A 27,046-nucleotide genomic window follows, 5' to 3' on the forward strand; every position below is an offset into this window, starting at 1 on the left:
GACAAAAGTGACGCTTCCCACCTGTTAGCTATGTGTCTCATTATGCAGCAGAAGCAAAACAATGTTACACCACTTCCACTTTCAACAGGAAACGTGGTCATGTTCACACCTGCAAATCATGTAGTGTTTCATAATTCTGTTAGGTATGCATGTTCAGGGGTTGGACAAAATAAATGGAAACCGCATGTGTCTCAAGGGTTTCTTACAGCAGAACTCAGGGCACTTTTTTTTTAACCATTTCCACACTGCATGGGTTTAACTGCTTGTTTTGTCTGTGGGTGAACACAGAGGCTATACTCACCAGATCCTTTGATCCTCTGGAAAATGGCACTCCCCCCACAACCTGCAGTGGACTATTCCTGCTATCCTTACATCCAGAGTCATTCTTTGGCTGTGATGGCATCAGGGACAGTCCACTGCACAAGACTGTTAGGGGGCAGGAGCGTCAGGGACTTCTGTTGCACTGGGAGGATTGGCGGATTAGGTGAGTGTATCTCTGCTCTCCAATCCCCTAGACAAAAAGGAGCAAGTAACCCATGCAGTGCAGGCAGATACCCTTCTTTAAAGCTTTCAAATCTCATAACTTCACTGTATTACGCAAGTGAACTTCAACTGTACACAAACTACTACAAACCCCTCTTTGTTGGCCTACCTCAATACAGGCTATCCCCCTTCAGTCTATCATAAATGCTGCTGCCAGCCTCATCCACCTCACCAAACATTTAGTGTCTGCCGCACTCTATGCCAATTTCTCCTCTGGTTTCCGCTCACCCTATGAATAAAATTTGCCGTACTAATGTTGGATGTACACTAGTAAAATTTCGAACAAAAATTTGTGCAAACTTCTTAGGAAACTTGGTATGAAAATTCTCAGTGCAATTCATTTACCTTGAAATTTTGGAATGAATGGACTTTACTGAACAAAACCCAAATATACTTTTAGAAATTCACAGAAATTTGTACACTTGAGAAACATTTTCCATTCTGCTCCTTCGAATTTTCTTGTCACTGTTGAAAATGAATGTTGACTTGACCCCACTAATGACTAGAAAAAAGAATGAATGTTCTTACAACATTCTTACATTGTCAAATTTTGAGTGAAATTCTACTAGTGTATATCCAGATTACCACTCAAAGCCCTTTACAACTCTGCTCCAAGGTACACCACCAACATTTCAAAATATCACTCATACTGTCCTCTTCATTCCTCCCAAGACCTCCTGCTCTTTAGTTCCCTCATCACCTCCTTTTATGCTCTGCCCCAGGACTTCTCCAGAGTCTCCTTCATCCGCTGAAACTCCTGACTAAAATTTTTTCAACTTTCTCCTACTCTGTTTTTAGGCAATCCAAGAAAACTCATCTTTTCAGGGAATCCTGCTTCCAGTTAAAAACTGTACCCTTTCTTTTCCATCACTTCATCTTTAATAGTATTATTTTTCGTATCGCTTGCATCTCCCTTTAAAGTGCATCTAAACCCCAAACCAAAGATGTCATATAGTTCCGCATACTAGTTCTTGATCTGATGGTTGTAGTTTTCTTTTCTCAAGATTCTTTGCTTTATTTTCACCTGGTAATCCTGCAAATAACACTCTTAGGCCCAATGTACACGGGACACTTCTGAATGATGGAAAACTGACTGCTGGAAAACGTAGGTTAAAAAACATCTGTTCAACCACGTTTGCATAACGCGTTTATGTGCATTTAGAATCATTTTTTTAAAGATAAGCACAGGAGAACCTCCCAAATGCCCAGAATGCACTGAAAAGTGGTAAATTATTAACTATTTCAGACTGTTTCAGAGAAATACAAAGAGTAGAAACAGAGACAGCAGTACATGTAATAGGTGTGAGTTGCTCATTAACATTTCTTTTGTTTCCAAGGGTGGGAAAGGTGGCTGGTGGAGGGAGTCATTAACCACTTGCCTACTGGGCACTTATACCCCCTTCTTTACCAGGCCAATTTTCAGATTTCAGCGTTGTCGCATTTTGATTGACAATTGCGCGGTCATGCAAGATTGTATCCATATGAAATTTTTTATCTTTTTTTTCTCACAAATAGAGCTTTCTTTTGGTGGTATGTAATAACTGCTGAGTGTTTTACTTTTTGCACTATAAACAAAAAAAGTGCAAAAAATTTGAAAAAAAAAAGTTTTTGTTTCTATTATAAAATTTTGCAAACAGGTAATTTTTCTCCTTCACTGATGTATGTTGATGAGGCGGCACTGATAGGCGGCACTAATGGGCAGCATTGATGGGCACTGATAGGCAGCACTGATAGGCAGCACTAATGAGGTGGCACTGATAGGCGACACTGATAGGCGGCACTGATGGGTACTGATAGACAGCACTGATAGGTGGCACTGACTGGCATCACTGCTGGGCACTGACTGGCATCACTGCTAGGCACTGACTGGCGCCACCGCTGGGCACTGACTGGCACAACCACTGGGCACTGACTGGCAGCACTGCTGGGCTGCACTGGTGGGCCCAGGTGGGTGGCACTGGTGGGCCCAGGTGGGTGGCACTGGTGGGCACAGGTGGGTGCACTGCTGGGCACAGGTGGGTGCACTGCTGGGCACTGGTGGGTGGCACTGCTGGGCACCGATCTTCAGGGCACTGATCATCAGTGCAGTGATGATCGGTGCCGATCCCTGCTCTGACAACTGCAAGTTCTCAGCAGTACTTTCCTCACGCTCTGGCAGCGTGAGGAAAGTGCAGCCGAGAACCGGCAATTGCATTTCCCTGTGATCAGCGTGTCATTGGACACGGCTGATCACGTGGTAAAAGGCCGCTGTGATTGGCCTTTTACCACATCACATAATCAGCTGTGTCTGTAGGACACAGCAATCACTGAGATCGCCGGGTGCATGCCCCCAGGGGCGTGCAGGAGAGCGCGTTCTGGGAGGACGTCATATGACGCCCTCCCAGAACTGTCCGACCACAGTGTAGCTGTCATTCGGCTATCTGCGGTCGGCAACTAGTTAAGGTCACCTGGCAAGGGGTCTTCATGAGGAATTTGAGGTGTGAATTTTCATTAACATATCTTTTGTTTCCAAGGGTGGGAGAAGTCTGATGTGTGAATTGATCATTAGAATGTGTGACAAGCTTGGTGGGAACATCCTGTGTTCAGTGTTTTGTCCATCTGAGTACCTTGAAAACACTTTGTATGCATTTTTCATGATGAAAAAAGGCTCTGGACAACATTGGGAACTGGAAGAGTTAAACAAAAGTCAAAAGCTAACGCTTATAAACGCTTTTTGCCGTGTTTACAAGCGTTTGGGGTTTACAGTTGTTTTTTTCGATTTTATCAGTGTTTCAGATGCCTGTAAAAGACGATGTGTACATGGACACATAGCAAAACATTAGTGTGAGTTCAGGGGCTGCTGAAAAAAATGATGAACAGCTCCTAAACATGAGTTTATCAACTGCAGTGTACATGAGCCCTCACCGTCCCTGGGTGGCTACGTCACTTCTCCACTGTGTCTATGGAGGGAGTCATGATTGTAACCCTAGAGTCTTCTCCTGGTATGAGCTCCAAACATGTCTGTATCTCTTCATTTCCATGACACACTCGGCAGGGCAACTGGTAGGAAAGAAGAAAGATATTCTTTGGTATAGCTTACTGTAAGGCTACTTTCACACTGCTCTGTATGAAAAACGTGAAAAATGCATATTCATTTTGCTGTGTTTTCCCACAATGCACTAAATTTAACGCAACACATTATGCATTTTTGATGTGTTTGTGTTGCTTTTCCCCATATCACTTCCCACTATTCTAATTAGCTTTTCATGCGATTTCTAGTGCGACCATTCAGTGCCACATTAGAAGTTTTCAAGCCCGGGTACATAGAATTGCATGACAAGGGAAGTCACATCCTATTCCGACTTCAGTGCAATTTTAGCCCCATAGACTGCTGTGTTATCTCACAGAAGTTGCATCCGTATAGGTAAAAAGCATTCCTATGTGATTGATTGATTGATCGAAGGAAGGAAGGATTAATCAAAGGAAGGATCAATCTATCAAAGGAAAGAAGGATCAATCAATCAAAGGAAGGATTGATTGATTAAAGGATCGATTAATGGAAGGAAGGATTGATTGATGGAAAGGTCAATCAATCGAAGGAATGACTGATCAATCAAGGGAAGGGGGGATCGATCGATGGAAGGAAGGATTGATCGAGCAAAGCAAGCAAGGATTGATCAAAGGAAAGAACTATCGAAGGAAGGATCGATAAATGGAAGGTCCAATCAATCGAAGGAAGGGTTGATCGATCAATGGAAGGAGTAATTGACTGAAGGAATGATCAATCATTCAAAGAAAGAGAGGATCAATTGATGGCAGGATTGATCGATCAAAGGAATGGAGGATCGATCAAAGGAATGGAGGATCAATTGATCAAAGGATCAATTAATTGAAGGAAGGATTGATTGATGGATGGAAAAATTGATTGATGGAATGATATACTGATTGATGGAAGCGTCAATCGATTGAAGTACTGATCGATCAATCAAAGGAAGAAGGGATTGATTGATGGAAGGATTAATTGATCAGAGGAAGCAAGGATTGATTGATCAAAGGCTGGATTGATAAATGGAAGGGCCAATCGATTAATGGAAGACTCCAAAATCGCTGCTTTATCAAAATCTATGGATAAAGGATGACCAGGGAGGAGAGGTGAGAGTTAAAAAAAACAAAACAAAAAAAAAAACCACTGAATCCATCAGTCGTAATGTTTCTTATCTTTGCTGCTGCAACTTCTGTGAGATAACATAAGTCTATGGGGCTGAACTCACACTGAAGTCCACCAGCAACCTTTTCCAAAATCGTCAGAACGTTAAAATAGTGTTGATTAGAAGGACACCATTTAATATAATGTGATTTCCCTGAAACAACATCCTTACAAAACTGGGAATTACATCTCTCCCAAACATGGCAGAAAGCCTTCACCCTCACATTTAAAGCCTCGTACTGTAATACACATTGGGAATCTTATCTGAAACTCCTGCATCAATGGTACTTGACACCCGTTAGACTAGCAAAAGTGTATCCCTCCTGCTCTCCGCATTGTTGGCGACCAGGGGCGGACTGATCATTTGGAAATTCGGGCACTGCCCAAGGGCCCGGGGTCAGTAGGGGGACCCATGAGATGCCCCTGTTACCTTTTTCATAGGCTTTTTTGAGTTTTGTCAAGGACACAGGGGCCCATGATCCCCTATTACCCAGGGGCCTCATGAGTTGTCAGTCCGCCCCTGTTGGCGACAATGTGGGGAAAGAGGTTCCCTATTACATATCGCATATACTGTGGTCATGTAAATCATTAAGATCTTTCTGGAATGGAGTTTTCAATATAATTTCTCAAATAACTGACAAAGTAGTACATCCTGACCCTACCATAGCACTCTTCCGTATTGCCTTAGAAAACCTCCCTCCGACCTCACATAACATAATTATCCACCTGCTATACGCAACCAAAAATAACATTACTAAATTATGGAAATCTACAACCTCACCATCTCTAGCTATGACGATTCACGACCTACATTTTCAATGAGAAATGGAAAGGAGATTCGCCTTGAATAACCTCTCCTATGACAAATTCTCCCAAGCTTGGTCTAAATGGTCCCGTAATCCAAACTGCACAGTTAATGTATGATAGCCCACCCAATGTGGACTATGTGTTTTGTTCTTGACTGGTATATTCACCTTCTTACCTTTATGTTCCCCTCCCCCTTTCCTTTACTCAGGTTCTTCAGTCTATAGATATTTAAATTTAACTATGTATAATGTCTAGCAATTCATGCATTTTTTTCTGTGGTTCTGTTGACATTACCAAGCATCAGATGGAACATGTATGCTTGTGAACCTGCTTACCCCCTCCCCTTTGTTGTTCCCCTCCCTGTAACTGTTCCTGTTTAAAATTAATAAAGATTATTTGAATATAATATAATGTAATTTCCCTCATCATGTGATTCGGTGAACTGGACTTGAGAACTTCCCACTGGTGTGTTACATTTTTCATGTGGTTTTCATGCGGTTTCCATTCACATCAATGGAGGGAAGTGTTTTTGGTGTGGATTGTTTTTTACTGGACCAAAAATGATGCAAACAAGAGGTTTTTTTAAAAACTGCAATTGAAGCGTAACAGATCAGTGTGAAGAACTACAAAGGATTTAAAGGAATTCGGTTTTCCTATTTTTTGCTGCTTTTTTTAAACTGAACAAATTAACAAAAACGGATCAGTGTGAAAGCAGATATCGCACTGCATTTCTGGCAAGATCAACAGGTATTTTCTGTACTTAAAAATGTTTATCATAATAAAAAAAAAAATAACAACCATCGCCTCTAAGGACTGTAAGCTGCAATATATTGGATTCAGGGGCGGACTGACAACTCATGGTGCTCCCGGGCAGTAGGGGATCTTGGGGCCCCTGTGTCCTTGCCCACACTAAAAAAAGCCTATAAAAAAGGTACTAGGGGCATTTCATGGGGCCCCCTACTGACCCTGGGCCCTCGGGCAGTGCCAGAGTGCTCAAATGGTCAGTCTGCCCCTGATTGGATTCTTTTTCTTGGGTTTAGTTATCCTTTAAGATTGTAAGCTCTCATGGGCAGGACCCTACTAACCCCATTCCATTGACTATACTCAGTACCAGGACAGGTGTGCCCAGGAGAAGGATTCAGAACTGCATCCCCCTCTCTCTCTGCTAATGCATGAGACAGAATGGGTGTAATGCCCTGTGCCCATCCTCTACCCTTTTGCTCCAGCTGCCAATGGCTAGCATGAAGTATGCACTGCCCATGCATAGCCAGTTGCTTGCTTTCTAGCAGCTAGAGGGCTGTTGCACATGCACAGTGGGAAACATCAAGCCACAACCTGCTTGTTGCCAGCCAGTGACCTGAAGTGTGTGATGAAGCACTGTGCCCAAGGCAGTTGTCCCTCCTGCCCACCCCTTGACTACACTGTCTCCCTTTAGTGTAAGTGCTGCACAAACTATAGGCACTATACTACATTAGTAATAAAACAAAACCTGTTCCATTCCAATTTTCCACTTTTGCCTTTCAGATCAATCCAAGATGTCAAAAATACTTTGTGTGCATAGCAGCAGGTGAAACACTTGTAAACTTAGAGGTCATTGGGAAAGAAAAAAAAAAAAAGAAAAAACCAAACAAACAGAAAAATGATAATTTAATGAGCGGGCTATATAGCTCATTGACTTGCCGTGCTTCTTGCCTCTGTGTTGCTGATAAATTAGCACATGGTTTCCACGGGTCTCTCACACACGCTCCACTCCTGGGAGCAACAGGTGCAGAAAACAGCTTTGATATACGAGCTTTGAGAGAACCAAGGAGTTGTTAATGCTTTCTGCAGGCGATCATATATAATTCAGGCAGTCAGTGGCAGCCATCATGAGTGTTGTTATTTTTCGCAATCCAACCTTTCAGATTGAAGTGATAAATATACAGAGTGTGAACAATGGCTTGAAATCAGTTGGCCTAATTGCAGGAGACAGACAGTTTATTAATGCATGAATGCCCACCTGGGGTTCCATCTCTGGAGGGTAAGGGATTCATTTAGTCTACTGTATGCTAGCAAATGCTGCTAACATTTACATTGTTGCTGTTTATCTTTCCCCAAGTGTTGTCTTCTGCTGGTTTTAACAGTTTTGATGTGTGGCATTTATTGCTCCCAGTTTGCTGGCTTCCATTATTCTTGTTTTTAATGGGACAGAAAGTAATTAAAGTAAAGCTCCACCTTTGGAGAAAACTTGAATTCATGTTTGTTTGGAATGTTCAGTACAATAAAAGACAAGTTCTGGTCTACATATGTGGTGAACTTTTAGAGTGGTTTCACACTGCCCTGCTGCGCTTTTCCTAAAGTGCAGCTAATCGCCGTTTTTGTGCAGGTTAGCTGCACTTTCCCATAGACTTTTGAGATCCTGCAGTTTTGATGCAATTTCAGAACGTGTACCTGTCATGCCGTCTCTGCAGTTATGAAAGAGTTACAGAGGGTAACAGGCAGTATAACCTTTGATGTCCACACAGTAACGAGTCGATGATTGATAACCGATGATCTTTTACTGATAACATGTGAACATAGTACATGAAGTATGAATGTGAATGAACGAATGTGAGAATGGTAAAACTGAAATACAAACAGAATAAAACAGACATGAGTACATATCTAACTTCCTAGCTATATGCATAACATTCCACAGTACATAGGAGGGGTACTTACAGACTTTGGGGGTCTAATCAAGCCCATATATGAAGAGGGAACAGCATCCCACATCTACTCGCATAGTAGAATTTCTTCAGTCTGAAGAGATGAGGTCACTTCCTCCCAAGTTAGCAAACAGGAAGTCCCTGGCATTAAAGGGGACAGACACTGCTGAATGCTAAAGAATGCCTTGTGTAATACAAGGCAGCACAGTACCAAAAACTCCTGCATGCTGCTGCATCTTTGGTGGGCTTTCCAAAACCGCACCAATACCATAGGACATCATAGAAGTCTATGGCAAAGTGCAGCTGACCCACACAAAACCTGCAGGTTAGCTGTGCAGCAGGACCTCACCAGGGCAGTGTAAAGCCCAAAGGGGTTGATTTACAAAAGGCAGATAGGCTGTTCATTTTGCAATGGAAATTTCCCCTTAGCTTAGTGAACACTCTTAAAATTCACTTTGCAAAGAGTATCCTATCCTGTGCATGAAAATCACTATTTAATTTCAAATATTTTTATTGAAAGATTTTGATACAATACAAAATAATATATATCAGTACGGTTCACAATCAGGTGCATACATACTTAGATGAAAGAGAAAAAGAAAATCCCCACCAATTGGCTGGGGGTATATGAACAAATATTTAGTGTTTCAGAAAGTGTTATTTAATTAGTGTGAGCCGTTAGGTGTACAAACGTATAAGTTGGAACGGGATAGGGGAGGGGGAGGGGGGGATAGGAGGGGGGAGGGGGGATAGGAGAGGGGGAGGGGGGGGGAAAGGGGGACACCAGTCTAGGACATAAGGTGTTATTAGTTTGTGAGTAGATTATCATTTTATGGAGCAGTTGGGGTTTTGTAGACATAGAGACCATTGGTTATTGAATTTGTGATGGGAAGAGTTATTATTAAGGGCTGATCATCTTTCCATGTCACATTGGAAGTTCAGGTCCGTTATAAGGTCAGAGAGAGAAGGGGTTTTGGAAGAGTTCCATAGTTTAGTGATGTTAAGTTTTGCGGCTGCTAATATATGGATAATGATGGTACGGGATGTGTTGCTAAATTTGTCGATTCCTATATGGAGGAGAGCGAGAGCTGGATGTGGAGCCACTTGGGCTCCAACAACTGTAGAGATCAGTTGGAAGATACTATTCCAGAATGATCTTAGAGATTTGCAGGACCAAAGGATATGTAGGGTTTATTCTGTTTCTCCACATTGTCTCCAGCAAGCGGATGAGTGGTGGGGGTAAAATAATGTGAGTCTGACAGGTGTGAAGTACCACTGGTGTAAAATTTTCATGTATGATTCCCAATGGGAGCTACATCTGAAAACTACTATTTAAAATGCTTCTGAAGCCTGAAGTTTTTTTTTTTTACCTTCATGCACTCCTATACATGAAGGTAAAAACCTTCAGTGCGCAGCTCCCCCCTCAGCACCCCTAGCAACAGCCCTCCCCCCTTATACTCACCTGATCCCGATCCAGCAATGTGCATGAGAGTAGAAGCTCTCCTGGGTCTCTGCCTCCTCAGTGGCTGATATACAGCAGTGGGAGCCATTGGCTCTTGCTGCTGTCAATCACAGCCAGTGAGGAGGGTTCACCGACTGCCATCTCAAGTGTGGGCACCAGGCTGTGACCGCTTGCGACTTCACAGATGGATGCCTACTGTGCCTTCATGAGTAGTGCTGCGCCTTATGAAGGACCCATAGTTTTCACATGCTCCAGAAGACTAAGGGGAGGGAGGCCAGAGGACAACCTCCGCTTCCGATCACCTAGACGATCACAGCGGAAGTGGGAGCGGGTACCTGTCAAAAATTGCTCCCTAAAAAAGGTACCAATCCTTAATGGGGAGCAGGGGACGAGGCCTTAAAGTGGAACTTCCCCTTTTGGGTGGAGCTCTACTTTTGAGTGCACTTTATATTTGGTAAAAAGTGTACATTCATTTTCAAAGCCATCCCAATGGAGCTGTCTTAAGTCGCATGTTCTTTCATAAACACATATATTACTTTGGGGTGCACTGGAATAAAATTGAAGAATGAGGGGACACACTCCACACAGTGCATGCTGATGTGCCAATCGTGTAAAGGAGCCATAACTTTATATGGGTAGCACATTAAATTATAATTTCAAATAGGACAGTGAATAAAATACTAATTTAAATGTGAAAAGGACAAATTCACCTTTAATGCCTTCAAAAGCTTACTACAGTTTTAATTTTGCAAGACAAAAAGAAATTGTTTCCCAGTGTATCAGCATTCCAAGCAGACACCAAATCCTCCAGTACTCAGAATGGGTTTATCTCTTCAATGCCTTTATCCACAGCATTCCCCCATAGGAATGAAAGGGGATGGCTGTTATCCTCATAAAAAGCTGAATCTGGTCTGTAATTCTGATGATATGCCTCTTGCTGATGTCATCCTGTGCTTTCATACAGTCTCCACTTGTTTCAGCACCTGCTCTTCTACGTGAGCGTGACCTACTGTTTGATGAAACCTTCAATTAGGTTTGCTTTCATCTCATTGTAATATCAACCTACCCGCAGGAAACCTTTCTGTCTAGCACTTCAGTTCAGGATAATTCTATATTTATACAGCAAGGAGTGGTGCTCAAACTGTGAGAAGATTATCGGCAGTGGGTTAGAGGAATCTTGCTAACTATAGGTTACTTAAAGGTATATAGCAGGGAAAATAAAGCACAAAATCTGCACAGGGAAGTCACTATACTTTGCTTCATCTAAGTAGTTGCAGTCTACCAGGTAACACAACTACTTGGTGCCTGCAATCTGTTGTTTTGGAAACTGCTGAAAATTTCAAGTATAGCTTAAGTATACCAAGTCCTGTGCGCCATAGGAGTTAACTGTTCCTTGATGATGATCATGGGATCTGAGGTAGCAGACCTACCTATAGAGCTATACAGGTGAAACACGAAAAATTTTAATATCGTGCAAAAGTTTATTTCAGTAATGCAACTTTAAAGGTGAAACTAATATATGAGATAGACTCCTTACATGCAAATCAAGATAGTTCAAGCCGTGATTTGTCATCATTGTGATGATTATGGCTTACAGCTCATGAAAACCCCAAATCCACAATCTCAGAAAATTAGAATATTCCATGCAATCAATAAAACAAGGATTGTACATAGAACAATAGCGGCCCTCTGAAAAGTATAAGCATGCATATGTACTCAGTACTTGGTTTGGGCCCCTTTTGCAGCAATTACTGCCTCAATGCGGCGTGGCATGGAAGCTATCAGCCTGTGGCACTGCTGAGGTGTTATGGAAAACCAAGATGCTTCAATAGAGACCTTCAGCTCTTCTGCATTGTTCGGTCTCATGTCTCTCATCTTTCGCTTTGCAATGCCCCATAGATTTTCTATGGGGTTCAGGTCAGACGAGTTTGCTGGCCAATCAAGCACAGTAATCCCACAGTCATTGAACCAGGTTTTGGTGCTTTTGGCAGTGTGGGCAGGTGCCAAGTCCTGCTGGAAAATGAAGTCGGCATCCCCATAAAGCTCATCTGCGGAAGGAAGCACGAAGTGCTCCAAAATCTCCTGGTAGATGGCTGTGCTGGCCTTGGACTTAATGAAGCACAGTGGACCAACACCAGCAGATGACATGGCTCCCCAAATCAACACAGACTGTGGAAACTTCACACTAGACTTCAAGCATCTTGCAGTGTGTGCCTCTCCATTCTTCCTCCATATTCTGGGTTTCCAAATAAGATGCAAAAGTTGCTCTCATCAGAAAAGAGGACTTTGGACCACTGAGCAACAGACCAGGTCTGTTTTTCTTTAGCCCAGGTAAGACGCTTCTGAAGTTGTTTGTTATTCAGGAGCGGCTTGACAAGATGAATACGACATTTGAAGCCCATGTCCAGGATCCATCTGTGTGTGGTGGCTCTTGATGCACTGACTCCAGCCTCAGTCCACTCCTTGTGAAAGTCCCCAACACTTTTGAATGGCCTTTTCCTGACAATCCTCTCCAGGCTGCGGTCATCCCTGCTGTTTGGGCACCTTTTTCTTCCACACTTTTCCCTTCCATATAACTTTCTATTAATGTGCTTTGATACAGCACTTTGGGAACATCCAACTTCTTTTGCAATTACCTTTTGAGGCTTTTCCTCCTTATGGAGGGTGTCAATGATGTTTTTCTGCACAACTGTCAGGTTAGAAGTCTTTCCCATGATTGTGATTCCTACTGAACCAGACTGAGAGACCATTTAAAGGCTCAGGAACCCTTTGCAAGTGTTATGGCTTAATTAGCTGATTAGAGTGGGACACTTTGAGCCTAGAATATTGCACCTTTTCACAAATCACGGCTTGAACTATCTTGCTTTGCATGTAATGAGTCCTAACTCATATATTCGTTTCACCTTTTAAGTTGCATTACTGAAATAAATGAACTTTTGCACGATATTCTAATTTTTTGAGTTTCACCTGTAGGTGTTGATTTTGCACTCTTCAGTTTTCGTAAATCAACCCCACGCTATTTGATTTCTTTCTAGAATCTGGCTGCCTTGGATTACTTGAAACTGATGTACCATCTTCACCTAATTCAGTCACAAAAAAGATTCATTTTAGAACCTGAGCAACTTCATAACCACAGGCTGGGTCTCCAGATTACAGTGGTATAGGCTCTGCTCACACCATACAGGAACAACCGGGCATGCACACGTTTCCATGTGTTGTGCAAAGAGCAGCTCATTGATTTCAATGCCCTACACAAGAGAAGCACAAAAAAAGTCCCTGACCCTTTTCCAAAAATGAGCTGCACAGAACCTTGGGGGGTACCATTAACAATTATTGACACCATTGCATGTCTGCTAAAGGGCTGTGCATGATGAGAAGTGTGTAATTTTGTGTGCATTCCCAGCATACAGTAATTGGAACCTAGCCTTCGTAATAAGGTGCTTGTCACTTTGATGTGTTTTTGATAAATTTATTGTAACAAACAAAACTGAAAGTAGGTAGGGCAAGGACCAATCAGGTAGCAAACTTCAGGCTGCAGTCTTAAGCCGGCCATGGATGGATCGAATCTTGGCCGGTTTAGCACCGGCTGAGATTCAATCCATCTATGGGCAGGCTGGTTGTACTGAAGTAGATCCATCAATTGACTTCAGTACAACCAGCCTGTTCATTTTTTTTCCATGTGATCACTGCCTTTGGCTACATCCACCACTGCTGATCAATGTGTTCAGCTTCCAGAGAAACCTCCCGCTGTTACAATAACACTGCGGAAGGGATTTTGATCAAGCAATTTTCTTTCCTTTTAACCTGTGGTGGAAGGGAAGAAAGTAGCATAATCTATGGGTTACTTAACTTCTCTAGCTGAACTCACAGTAATAGCCTAAGAAGAAAATAGTTGTGGCTTTCGTGGGGATGCAGCCTCTACAAACAAAGGCAGTCAAATCATTAAGCTTTAGTTTCAGGGCAGCGGCACCCAGTTTTATATATCCAGCAAAGTCAATGCTGTAATGTTTTTCCTCAGACTTCCACCCCTGCTTTCCAGGTTGCTCCTGTTCATAGAGAGGAGCTTTTCCCTCCACATAATCACGTAAGAACTTCCAGTTTTATTGCCACAACAGATACAAAACTTTGTAAGGAAGGCTGGCTGGGGAACCCACCTTTTTACTATCAAAGGCCAAGCTCCGGGGTCCAACAGAAACAAAAAACATTTTTTGTCTTCTATACAATTTATTTCAGGTACTTATTTCAATAGACAAGTGATCTCCAAACTGTGACCTGGGGGCCAGATGTGGCCCTTTGCCTTTATCTGGCCCTTGGGACACTATTCCACCAATTGACATCAAATATGGAGCACCAATCCCCCTACGAACACCATCAATGGGGTAGTATTCTTCTCACTGATATCAACAATTTGGCACTATTCCTTCCATTAAAACCAAAGATGGGACACTGACGCTGGGGCAATTTTTAGTCCCACTGGCCACAGTCCAGCCCCCCTAAAACCTGAAGGATAATAAAATGGCCCTTTTGCTTAGAAAGTTTGGAGACCCCTGTAATAGACTATCCAGCCCTAAAGTCTTGGAAATCTCATCCGAATCCAAACCAAGACAGGAGCCGTTTAGGGTTGCTGTTTCAAAGTCCACTTTGAAGTCCTTTTCATTGATGGAAGCTATAGTACAGCTTTTTGTGAATAGAGCTGGGGGGCAGAAATAGATGGCACTCTTGATGAGTACCTATGGCAGGTCCAGTGGCTGTTGTAACCCCAACAGCACTGGAAGATCACAGCTGTGGGGTATGGAGGGAGGGAGGGGAATGGAGATTTTAACTAAGGCCTCATTCACACGGGTGGACTAAAGTGTACATCCATGTAAAGGGTCATGTTTGTCTGCAGGTGCGTACAGATAGTGTAAGTTCAGGACACACGCTTGCACCCACATGGCTGTGTCCATGCAGTTTCTGCCTTCGAGGAGACATAAATGGGACTGCCTGCATGTGGATGTGCATCCTATGTGGGCAAACTGGGCTCTTGCACAAATGTACGCCTAAGAGAGCAGCCACCAGCACATGGGGCACTTTTCATTGACTGAAAGCACTGTCCCTTGTGCTGATTTAAAAACAAAAAACAAGACTTCGGCTTTAGGGCCTATTTACACAAGAATGCAAAAGGGAAAAGTGCATTTCCATGCATGTTTCCTGCACCACGCATTTCTTGCACCTGTGCATTTACTGCTGCTATTGCTATGCAGCCCAAACGCTTCTAATAAAGCGCATGCATTTGGGGCATCAAACCGCATGGTACCACACTACCATGCATTTTGGTATGCCGCAATTTTTAAAAGTCACAACTGTGTACCTTTTGTGCAATCCCATGATGTTCGGCAGCCCATTGAAATGAATAAGCTCTCAAAAACAGAATGTGTTTGCGTGCTCAAAAACATGGTGTAAACCGGCCCTTACTCTGCAACGGCTAAATCAGGCCCCGTGTGCCTTTCTAATTTTTGGTGTTTATCACTTTGCAACAAAATATAAAAAAAAGTTTCAGTAAACAAAGTTGTTTCATTTCTACCTTTAGATAAATAGTGCTGTCTCATCACCTTCTATTAAAAGTGGTCTAAATGCAGATGTAGAGGTTATTAATGATTTCATGGAACTTAGTTCAATTAATGCGCACCAATTCTATTGCCAGTTGTTTATCTTGAAGATTGATTGTGGTCTGCTCATTTCCATATCATCTCCATCCTTCACAGGGCTTACAGGTTGGAACTAAAGAGCTAGAAGAAATGGGAGCGAAATTCTGCCTGGGACTCCTGATACTTCAGTCTAAAGCACTGTACAACAGTTCAGCCATGCTTCCTCAGTTAGAGGCATTACTAGAGGCAGAAAAAGAGAGCGCTGACAATCCACGGACCAGGTAAGGTCTTTGCGGTGGAATTTTATGATTTGCCTTTATTTTTGGCTTTTTCATGTGTTGTATCAAAGTCATGAAAGCTGAAAATATTTTATAAGAAGAAACAAGGAAACAAAAGCATGGAAATATAATGTTGTTGATCTCAGTAATCCACATCATTGTCCATGGTTTAAATGGAACATGTCAAGATAGACATTGGTGTTCAGTTCTGGTTTTAATACACTTGCATATACTTTGTTGTAGGTCACTGAGTCTTTAAAGGGAAATTCTACCTTTGGCAAGAAAATCATAGATGCACCCATATTTAAAAAGTAAAAACATGCATTTTTTTTTTGCATTGGAACCTTCCAAGCCTTGGAAATGAAATCAGGTGCAATGCTCTTGCTCCTGCAGACTCTTCCTCTAGTCTCTACCAATATACTGACCTTCAGCTACAGAGTCAGAGGAAGTACCAGTGGACTACATCACAACATCACTGCACTGGTGCTCTATTGAAAACTACAGTTCATCCACCATGGCGGCAGATAGTACAGATCTCTGTGAATGAATGATGCTGTTGTGTTGGTAGAGACATGCTCAGTCATGCTGAATTCAAATTTGATAGGAACTGATGGGGAGAAGAGTCCCCTGATTCCTGGATTTTAGAGGAGATGGCTTCTGTGTTTAGCAAAACTTGCATGTATGGGTAAAGGCAGACATACAGAAGCATCAGTGTTTATATGAGTACAGGCAGGTCTGCTATTAGAAATCATGGGGCCCCATATAGTCTACCTGACAGGACCTTGGTCATGCACAGCCTACATGACAGTTCTGTCCTGCCCTGGTGGATTGATAGCGAAGAAGAAGCCGGAACTTCCGTTTAATTGTTGTGAGCCACATGACAGAGGATTACTATGCCTGCTCCTAAAATTTAGTAAATAGTCCTTTCTCTGTCCCTGTACCCCCTGTTGAACTGATGGGGCACAGGGAACTTTTTTTTACCTGCTGGGAGCTGCAGAATTAATCCACCTTTGCCAAAAGAACTTGGAGCCCTTTTTTTTTTTTTTTCCACGGGCCCCTGCTGAACAGATGGAGTCTGGGCCTGGTAAAAGAGGGCTGGCACTACCCCCCATAGGATGGCACTAAATACAGGTGGTACAGCCATTCGCTTCTTAGGACAGTTGTATGCCCTACCTGTGGCTCCCCTGGAGTGGGAAAACCTATTTTTTATGCTAGCCATATTTTATACTGGCAATTGTTCATGTGCACATAGCCTAAATGATGGACTATTATATCTGCCTGCGCTGTATTGAATAGGGATACTAGGAGGTGGATGGTAACTTGAATCTTACTCAAAAACAAGTAAAAAATGGCACCCCTTGTTTGTATTCTGACTGGCTCCCTTTAACACAATTTTAAATACCTTCTTTCCATTCAATGAAAAACCCCACAAAATAGCCTGTGGGCACGATCCCCAGCCTTTCTAAGTAGTCATGGTAACTATCATTTTAAGATTTTCTTTTCTTTATTATCATTCACCCCCCAAAAAAAATACTGTGTGAAATACTGTGTGATCTTCCACAAGTACACTGAGCAGTATTGAAACACAGTTTTGAAAATATAAGAGTAAAAAAAAAATGAATATTAATCCTAATGGCTGCAGTCTATTGCCACAGTGTTTGATTGCATCAAGCAGCTAGAAAAGTGACATGTCCCGTCTGCCACATTTGGTCTATTTGCAGTTGTGTTCTATCTCTTGTTACAGTAATTACAGATAGAACCGTTAAATATAATAATTATGGAAGCAGCGAGGTTCACAGAGCTAAAGATGTTGGTGCTTAACTGTGTGTATTTGGTACACAAGCTCTGGTAATTCTATAGATTTTATATGGATTTACAGAAAACAATGCCAAACATCAAAGGTCAACTCTAATCCTGTGATGCTACTACAAGTGGGTCTGGCATAACGGTTCTGCACACCACACTACACAGATGCTAGCTTAGCTTGTTAAACTGAAGCATATGTATTAACAAGAGTCTGGACAGCTGCACACCAAAGAGTCCATCTTTATTCGATCATAAAAGCAACACATACAGCAGCAAAACACTATGGGGTATGAGGGAAGTCTTTATTTTTGGTACTACATCAGCTCTCAGTCATGACTCCCATAAAACCCAACTCCAGAAATTAGGCAAAATGTATCCTTGCAGTGCCCCCTCCGCACTGCACAACTTAATTACTCCTTATGTTTAGGGATGCAGGAATAAGGAGTAACCTTTACCTTACTCCTCACTCTTGGAGGCTCCCTCTTCCCATGCGTCTGCTCCTGTGTTGGCCCGAGTGGGGTATAAGGTAAGTAATGCAGCCTCTGCAGGTTCCCCTTGAGTAAATGAGCTCTTAAGCCTCATACACACGACCAGGGCTGCTGTTAGAAAGCACAGGGCCCCATACGACCAACTTGACAGCCCCCCCAAAAAATAACCCCAGTTTACTATGCTTCAGTTATGAATGAACACAGTGAGTGTTCAATACCAACCACTCATCATGTTCATTCAGGAAAGTAAGGGGCTGGTAAATGAGCCCCTTCCACCACTCTCCATCCTGAAGGATCCTATTGTGTGCTTGCAGCTGCCAGTGGGTAGGAGAGGAGGGAAGCCAGCAGCACAAAGGGGGGCCTGGGCAGCTGAGGGAAACGTATGGTGTGCAGAGAGTGTGATGGATGCACCAGGGTGTGGCAATTTCTCGAACTGATCCCCTGTATGGCTCTCTGCAGCAGCTGAAAGACTACAGGAGGAGGAGGAGAAGCCAGCATTCACCTGCAGCAGAAAGAACCATACAGGGGATCTGTTCCAGTAAATGTCCCCCTGCCATGCTAATCACCCTCCCTGCCCATATTTGATTCCCCCTGATGAAGCCGCGTGACCGGCGGCGTAACACGTAGGGGAGGGGCTACGACGTCACTGGCCATTCGAGGACGACAGGTTCACATCAGGCATGCAGTGTTTGGCATGCTGAGGACGCAGCACTGTAAATACAAAATCGGTTTTTACTTTTATTTATATGTGAGTGCAATTGGGTACCTTATCAAAGCTTTTTTAAAAGGATAGAGGACTATCTCTGGAATTTTCTCTTTTCACTGAGGGCATATGCAGAGGAGAGGAAAGCAGGGGAGAAGCAGCAAGAGAGTAAGATCCTAGCAGGGATAGGAAACGGAGAGCCGGCTGAGAGGGATCCATCATTCCTCATATGGTGCAACACACAGTTCCATATAGTGAACAAAAGTGTTATTAGCCTAGTATAGGCTATCTTGGAGGTGAGCGCACATCTGAATCTCACTAAGGAAGTCACCTGGAATTATTTATTGATTTATATCACTGGGAATTGTCACCACTTATTCACAGAGACTTATTATTATTTGCAAATGATAAGCACGGCATGTCACATCTTACTTTGTTGATCACATGTTCTTTCTAAATTGATATATTTTGGCTTATGATATGGTTTTTTGGAAATATGAATTGATTTTTAGTTTATTTTTCACTTAGAGGAGGAGCGCGGCATAATTTTATATTGGTTTAGGAGAAGAAGCCAGCTTTCACCTGCAGCAGAGAGAACCATATAGGGGATCGGTTCCAGTAACTGCCCCCCTGCCATGCTAATCACCCTCCCTGCCCACATCTAATTCATCCAGCTGACTGGGCCTCCCTGCTGGCCTGGGCCCGTACATGAGACCTGGTGGTACCCCCTATCCACAGCCCTGCACACAACCGAATCCGGCCAGTACAATAGAAACTGGTTGACATTTGGCCTGTGTGTGCACGTCCTTGTCCAACTGAAGCTGATCTCACAACAGGCTCCTGTTGAACGAGCATGCTGGAAAAACCAGCAGCCCATTGGTATCCAATCAGTGCTTTCAGGCTGTGAGCGCTGACAAATGTGTTCTCACAAGGTGGGAGGGGGTGTTGTGATCCCCCTGTCAGAACACAATAGCACATCAGGAAGGTCACTGTATTAACATTGCATAGTTAGTACAAGGACCTCGTCATGAGCTACTCATTTTTTTTTTTTCTTTGTTCGGCCTACCCCAAGGATAGATTTTGTCTAATTCCCAAAGCTGGACTTTAAAACTGAAGATCGGACAAGTAGTGCCATGGCTGAAATTCACATATGTGAACTTTTTTTAAACCTGCCTAAAGATTTGTAATGGCGTTTTACCAGTTTTGTAAGCCTTATACTCGTTACTATCCACTGCAGTTAAAGCTGAAGTCTAGGTATGATTTTTATTACATGGTTACATGGTGTATTTATACCTTGGTGATCATGATAGCAGCAGTCTTCTGGATCCTGTGCTTCCCTTTTACCTAGTAACCATAGGGTGTCGCTTGTTTCACAATTCACAAAATACTTTGTATTTCTTTCCTCTGATTGGATGAGGTGGTGACCGTCCCTCCCTACCTGGTCCAATCAGACAATGCCTTGTATTCATATAAAAAAAAAAGTAATTTGATAAAGTAAAAAGGAGGGGTGCAGGCTGTTCGACATCCACAGAAGACTACAAAATGTTTTATGGAGATGACACCATTGACAAGGGCAACATGCACAGATGGATGAAGAACTTTCAGAAATGTCTCAATAAATTTTGTAGTCTTATGTGGATGTTGGACAGCCTGTACCCCTCCTTCATCAAGAACTTAATGACCGCATGTTGCTTCTGCTTGGAATCCATTATTTACCTGCAATGAAAAAAGAAGAGCTACAAAAGAGGAGAGTTTTTCTATCAACATGTGGAATTTGAACAACCTATGTCAGTTAATAAAAAAGTTATGCCCGCTTGTGCATGACTTTCGGTACATACCTCGTCAGGGGCGGACTGACAACTCATGGGGCCCTTGGGCAATAGGGGATCATGGGGCCCCTGTGTCCTTGCCCAAAAAAAGCCTATGAAAAAGGTACCAGGGGCATCTCATGGGGCCCCCTACTGACCCCGGGCCCTCGGGCAGTGCCCGAGTTTCCAAATGGTCAGTCCGCCCCTGTACCTCGTATATAGCAGCCATGCAACAGGTAGACCATTGTGACAACCTGGTCTTTCCTGTGATTACATACATACTGCCACATTAAACTTGCTAACATGAGTGTTACATACATGTGATGTATATGGGGATTCTGTTTTTTCTTCTTTATTAGTACAATAATTCCACTTTTGTCCATTCAGTCCGTAATATCTTTATCTCACATTTCATTCCACCAAGTCACGCTTGCTGTTCAGTCATACAGTTTGTCTCTGACACAGCTCTGCCAAAGTAAAGATGTCTCATGTTGGCACTGAATTGGCTTTTCAGTCTGTGCCTTTGACATCAGACATTTCCACTTGTCAAAAATTATTTCTCCTCTTGTCTTCACCCTTCTTGGTTCATGATGGGTCTCCTCAACCGACTTCAGGCTTTTTTTTTTTTTTAAGTCTATGCCTGTAGGAAGAGAAAATGGAGCAGGGCTGTCTGGTCAGGTTTTATGGGGTTAATTGCTTCTGCGGTATGATCCAAAAGAGTCAGTGTCAATATTCTGCATGCTGCATCCAGGTGGAATTGTCAGGACATATGTGGCTGGGACTGTGAGGAAGACACGTCTTTTTCCCCAAGAGGGGATAGGATGATAGTTATTCTCACACTGGCAGTACAAATAAAGACCATTATTCCTTTATTTTACTTCTTTATTGCAGTGTTTCTCAACCTTTTTTCAGGCAAAGTACCCTTTACAATTATGGACAGTCTTGAGGCAATCCATTCTAAAAAGTAAAAAACTAAACTAATACAAAACACAGGAACATGCACACACGTATGACACCCAATGTTAAAGGTGATTTATTCTTCCAACGCAAATACATCTTTGCACTCTGGTACTGACTAGAATTCCAGTGTTTCCTTTTCCCTCAGCTAACGTGACCCCAGTGCTGATGGAGAGGGGCAAACAAGGATGCTGTGCAGGCACCCTACATCCTCCTTATCAACCAATGATGTAATTAGTTGTTATGGAATGGGTGACTAGAAGGTTATAATGATGCACAATATCTATGTCTTTGTGTAACTAAAAGGCAGGCTTGACCTACCCACTGGCTTGTATGCAATGTTTGGGCATTTTTTGCCAAGACATCCCAAAAAAAACTTGAAGGTACCGCGGGGTGCCTGGGCACCTTAGTTGAAAAAAGACTACAATACATGTTGCATTAAAACAAACCTGTAGTTAGAAAAATGTGGTGCCTACCATTGCTTTCTTCCAGGCATACTAGTTGTCTGACTGTCCTGCAGATTTAATTACTTCAATTGACTTTTAAACTGTTACTAAAGCTTTCAATTTTTTTTTAAATTTAATAACATGTTATACTTTCTTGCTCTGTGCAGTTGTATTGCACAGAGCAGCCCCAATCCTCCTCTTCCCAGGTACCCCATCGAGACTCCTGGCTCCCCCAACTGAGTGCCCCTAGAGCATGCCACCACTTGTGGGTACTTACTTCCAAGCCACCTCTGTGTGTCTGTGAGACACACGGAGGGTGACTTGGCCCCACCGCATGCTCCCTCCTCACTGGCTGTGATTGACAGCAGTGGAAGTCTATGGCTCCCACTGTTGTTTCTTAGGCAATGAGGAGGAAGAGACCTGAGAGAGATGCTGGTCTTATGAACATCGCTAGATAGGTATTGGGCCCTGGTAAGTATTGGGGGGGACGCTGAGGGATGAGCTACATACTGAAGGTTTTTTTCCCCTCATGCTTAGAATGTATGAAGGTAAAAAACATTCAGCCTTACAACCACTCGAAGTATGTATTCCTAAAGGAGAACTACTCCCCCCAAAAAATACTAACCTCCAACTTCCAGATATGGGGCCCTTACCTCCCTTGCCGGCTGCAGTCATCTTCTCCCTGGCTACTTGAGGTGTTGAGTTTTAGGCCTCATGGTTGGCCAGAGAGGGGAATTACATCACCCCCCATATGCACAGGGGAGCTGGAATGTGCCGTAAATGCACACTAAGCTGTACATACTCAGCTCAGTGTACTTCAATAGAAGACTGCGAGAAGGCAGGTAAGTTTGTGTTGTTGGAGAACAGACATAGCATGTGTGCTTGCGGTTTTTAAGTGTTAAATTTAGTTCTGCTTTAACTAAAAAAAGTCTCTTATATTGCTGTCAGCCTCCTCCAAATCTTCAAATTCCTTTTTGTTTTTGCTTCTGTGATCCAACTTCCTGTTAGAAGGTGGATCTGTTCATTCCGTGGGCTGAATCCGGCCCGCCAGGCCATTTCATGTGGCCTGCACACCGCTCTTGCAGCTGCAGAATGACCTATGTAAGTTAAGAAAAAAGTTATGCCCACTTTTGCATTACTTTCGGTAAAGCCCTCATATATAGGAGCCATGCAACAGTTAGACCATTGTGACAAACTGGTCCTTTCTGTGATTACATACATACTGCCACATTTTTTTTCTTACCTTTTGTGCATTCTATGAATGAATATAAAAAACCTGTGACCCCCCCCCCATACTTACCTGAGCCCCATTTTGATCCAGCCATGTGCATTCCACCGCTGACCATTGTCAGTCTGCAGAATGGAACATTAGAGAAACACCACACCTGATGGATCAAGTTCTAAATTTACCAATATGGTATCCTTAAACACATGTATTGGGCTGAGCCAGCAAGAGATCCCAAATCGTGTTATATTTAGAGGAACAGCCTCTATGTAAGTATATTAAATTTTTATATTGAAAGGTGGAGTTCACCTCCATAAATAATGATTCAAATGATGGTATAGTTGCCTGCATCCAGGTCCGCTCAATCATTTTCCACGCACTAAATGTTTCATGTAAGAATATGATCAGATACTTATCAGCCTATTTGCCTTTAGGTAAATCATCTCCCATGTCTTGCTTCTGTATTGTAGGTTCAGATGTAGGTAATTTGACCTTCCGGAGGTCCTCACACCAGAAGGGGCCTTGTTGACTTGCACATTGTTCAGTATTGTGAACAAAACATTTAAAATATTTACTTTTTTGAAACATTATTATTTGGAATAGAAAGCAAGTGTCTATATTTCATACACATGTAAGATTGTTAATATATGAGTTGACTTCTGAGCAAATGCACTAGCAGAATGTACTGCATTAGCTGCTCTCTTGTCAGATCAGATATTTAATAGGAACCCTGGAAGCACAAAACCCTTTCCTTATGATCATCTGACATTGTGCAGCCTCAGTCACAAGATATACAACGTGCTGCTGTTGTAAATAAGATAAAGGAAAAACAGTGCATGTAAACCTGGTTGAAGTTTAATAAATTTTGAGCAAATTCACAGTCATTGGATGCCCCAGTGGCATAATTGGCTTCACTGCACACTTAAAGGCCAAATTACTGAACACAAGAAAGAAAATGAAAAACATATTAGGTTGGCTGATGTTTGTGTTGTTTACATATACTGCCTATTTGAATATTTTAGGAATTATGTAGGCAGGTTGAAATGCTTGTTAGAGATGCTGCTGCTGAGAGAAGGGGGTCAGTTCCACTTCAGAGTGCATACCTGTAGGCAGGAGCAGTCTACATTCTCCACTGCAGATGGCGCTCACCTGGAATGACAATACAGCTGGAGGACGAAGTCAAGAGAAGCTGGTTTCTCTATGATTCCCTTGGTCCCCTGGGATTGTTCTGATTGTGTCAGCTGATTCCAGGGGACCTTGGTGGCAATCTTTGGTCATGCAGAGTCTTTTTAGGTTCCTGCCTCTGTGGTTTGGCGGTCATTTTGAAAGTGTCTATTAGAGAGAGGTTCCAGAAAAGTAAGGAAATCTCATGGCCTTCGACTACAGCTTAGCCTGCTCCCCTTTGTGTTGGACTGGCCAGGCCACACTCTGCTTTCTTTGCTAGGTGCTGTCTCCAGCTGGGACCCACTCACCACTGACTCTCTATTCTAACTGTTGTAAGTTCCCTGGTTCGAAGTGCTCCCTTGCCAGGATGTTGTACTGTATTACAAGTTCTGCAGTAATCGTTTTCTGCAATCCAGAGCTGTGTGTGTTTTCTGCCGCTTCACCTACCCAACGCACCATCCATGCCATCATATTGGGTTATTCTGTGGTTTGTAAGTTTTGTTCTTTAGTTTAGCTTTTCTATGTGCCTTTTGTAGTCTAATTTTCTGTTCTCTTGTTGCTGGCCTTGATTGACCTGACGTCTAGTATAATCCACCTGACATTTTATATGCTCTAAGTCTTCTTTCTCCTGGCTGGCCAGTAGAATTACTAGTGATGAGCTTTGGATAAACCCCAACTGCACTTCTGGTCCTTCCATTGACACTGCATGTGACCTAGGGGCTTTACCTGTTGCATGATCTTAATCAACCTTTGTCCAGCTCCTTGGCACTGACCGTACTCTTTTACCAACCTTTGCCTGTATGGAGACTCATTGTTCGTTTTAGTTAAGAAATGGCAGCTTGGTTTATTAAACAGAATCTGATATCTAATAGGAATTAGGGGAGCATCCAGGCACAATTCAAAAACATAAAGGGAAGTCTTCTAAATGTATATCGTAACAGTACTACAGATCCTCACACTGTCACTGTCCAGAATTTGGGAAGATTTATGTAAAAGATTTATCTTAAATTTAGATGTGCACCTAGATTGCAGTCATACTGAGCTCTGAATTGGTGCAGATCTACTTTAGCTGAGCTCCCTAAGCTCAGGATATAGTTATATATAAATAGAATTACTGAGTTATGAATATTTGTCCATCTGGCCAGGGGCGGACTGACAACTCATGGGGCCCCCGGGCAATAGGGGATCATGGGGCCCCTGTGTACTCGCCCACACTTAAACCACACCTAAAAAAGCTTATGAAAGGTACCAGGGGCATCTCATGGGGCCCCCTACTGACCCCAGGCCCGAGTTCCCAAATGGTCAGTCTGCCCCTGCATCTGGCAAATCACCAGAAGGTTTATTGCCAGTGGTGCAGGCTGGACAAGGATACAAATTTTTGGGGTGACCTTCTTTGCCCTTTGGGCTGTTACTAGGAGAAGAGGTTGAATTGGAAGTCTCTGCCTTCCAGGGTTGCTGCACGTGGAAGATGAAGCCAAGAATGCGCCTACACACAGGAAGGTTATATGCTGCCTTGCTGAAAGGTACATCCAGAAAAAGTGGATCAGAAAGAAGGCTAGAAGTATGGAGCATCTTAAGAAAAAACCTTTTGCTGCTGAAGAGTGTTGGGCATCATCTTTTGCCAGTTGAGATTGCAGGAAGACAGAGCTACTTATTCTAAAGTTACTGGTGCTGCATGGTGGTGTTCTACAGTGTGAAGGACACAGATTGCTGATTTTGGCCTAAAGGCCTTTATCTCTATATTGACTGTGATGAAGTCTAGAGCTGAATTTATGTAGTTTTTGGGGGGTATTAACACTCTGCCCTTGAGTTTATTGTACTCTAAAGTGGCTGGTGCCCATTTTCCACCCACTCCATAAAGACTCCACCCCACCACAGTGTTTTTTGTTTCAATGCGTTTACTGAATTCTTTAGTTGAATGACAATACGTTAGACAGATGTATCAGTACATAGTACCCAAATATTGTAAACTCTACATTGTCTGCAATTAAAAGTGTCCTGTAGTAATTCAAAACATGTTCAAACGGTCATCTATCTGGTGCACATCAGGGAAGACCATTCAAAATGAATGCATATATGCGACCAGCAGATGGTGCCACTAATGGCTTAGAGCAGTGTTTCTCAACTCCAGTCCTCATGGACCCCAAACAGGTCATGTTTTCAGGATTTCCATTATTTTGCACAGGTGATTTGATCAGTTTCACTGCCTTAGTAATTACCACAGCTGTTTCATCTGAGGGAAATCCTGAAAACATGACCTGTTGGGGGTCCATGAGGACTGGAGTTGAGAAACACTGGCTTAGAGTGATGTACCAAAAAAGAAGGAAAGAAAGAAAAAGAGAATATAGAATGGAGTGGAAAGATGGGGGAGGGGAGTGAAGAAATGAAGAATGGTGATGTAGAGAAGGGGGAGAGAAGGAGTGTAGGGGCACAGACCGCTAGATTTGGATGGCAGTATGTGATCAAAGGGTCCCAGAGATTTTATGAAATTTGATATGGTTATTAGTGAGGATGCTAGATAACTGCTTCTTCACAAAATAACTATCTATTCGGGATTTGACTTCAGAGAAGTTGGTGAATTATTTTTTCCATGACCTGGCTATGGTCATCTTAGAAGCTAGAAGGATGAAATTAATAAGTTTGAACTGTCTGTTAGTAACACCATGGGGTTTGAAATGTAATAGTGCCAGCCAGAGGTCCCTAGAAATGCAGATCCTGAATAACATATGCAGAATGGAACCATAGACCAGAAGTGGTTTAACACTGGGCAAGTCCACCATATGTGGAGGACATTTCAAGTAGCCTGGCATCCTCCAAAATATAGGCCTGAATGTCTGGGAAACATATAGACCAATTGTGAAG

At 42.8% G+C, this 27,046-nt stretch overlaps 1 protein-coding gene across 1 annotated transcript in view; it reads left to right on the top strand.

The window, feature by feature from the left end:
- The window catches only part of AGBL1 (AGBL carboxypeptidase 1), a 924,602-nt gene that overhangs the window by 639,577 nt on the left and 257,979 nt on the right, over positions 1-27,046 (top strand). Inside the window, exon 22 of the mRNA XM_089687659.1 lies at positions 15,427-15,590. Within this exon, the coding sequence (XP_089543785.1) occupies positions 15,427-15,590 (164 nt within the window). The remainder of the gene's footprint in view (positions 1-15,426; positions 15,591-27,046) is intronic.

This window comes from Staurois parvus, unplaced genomic scaffold (genome assembly GCF_062004578.1).
Source record: "Staurois parvus isolate SC_StPar_1 unplaced genomic scaffold, SC_StPar_1.0 ptg000432l, whole genome shotgun sequence".
Lineage (NCBI taxonomy): Eukaryota > Metazoa > Chordata > Amphibia > Anura > Ranidae > Staurois > Staurois parvus.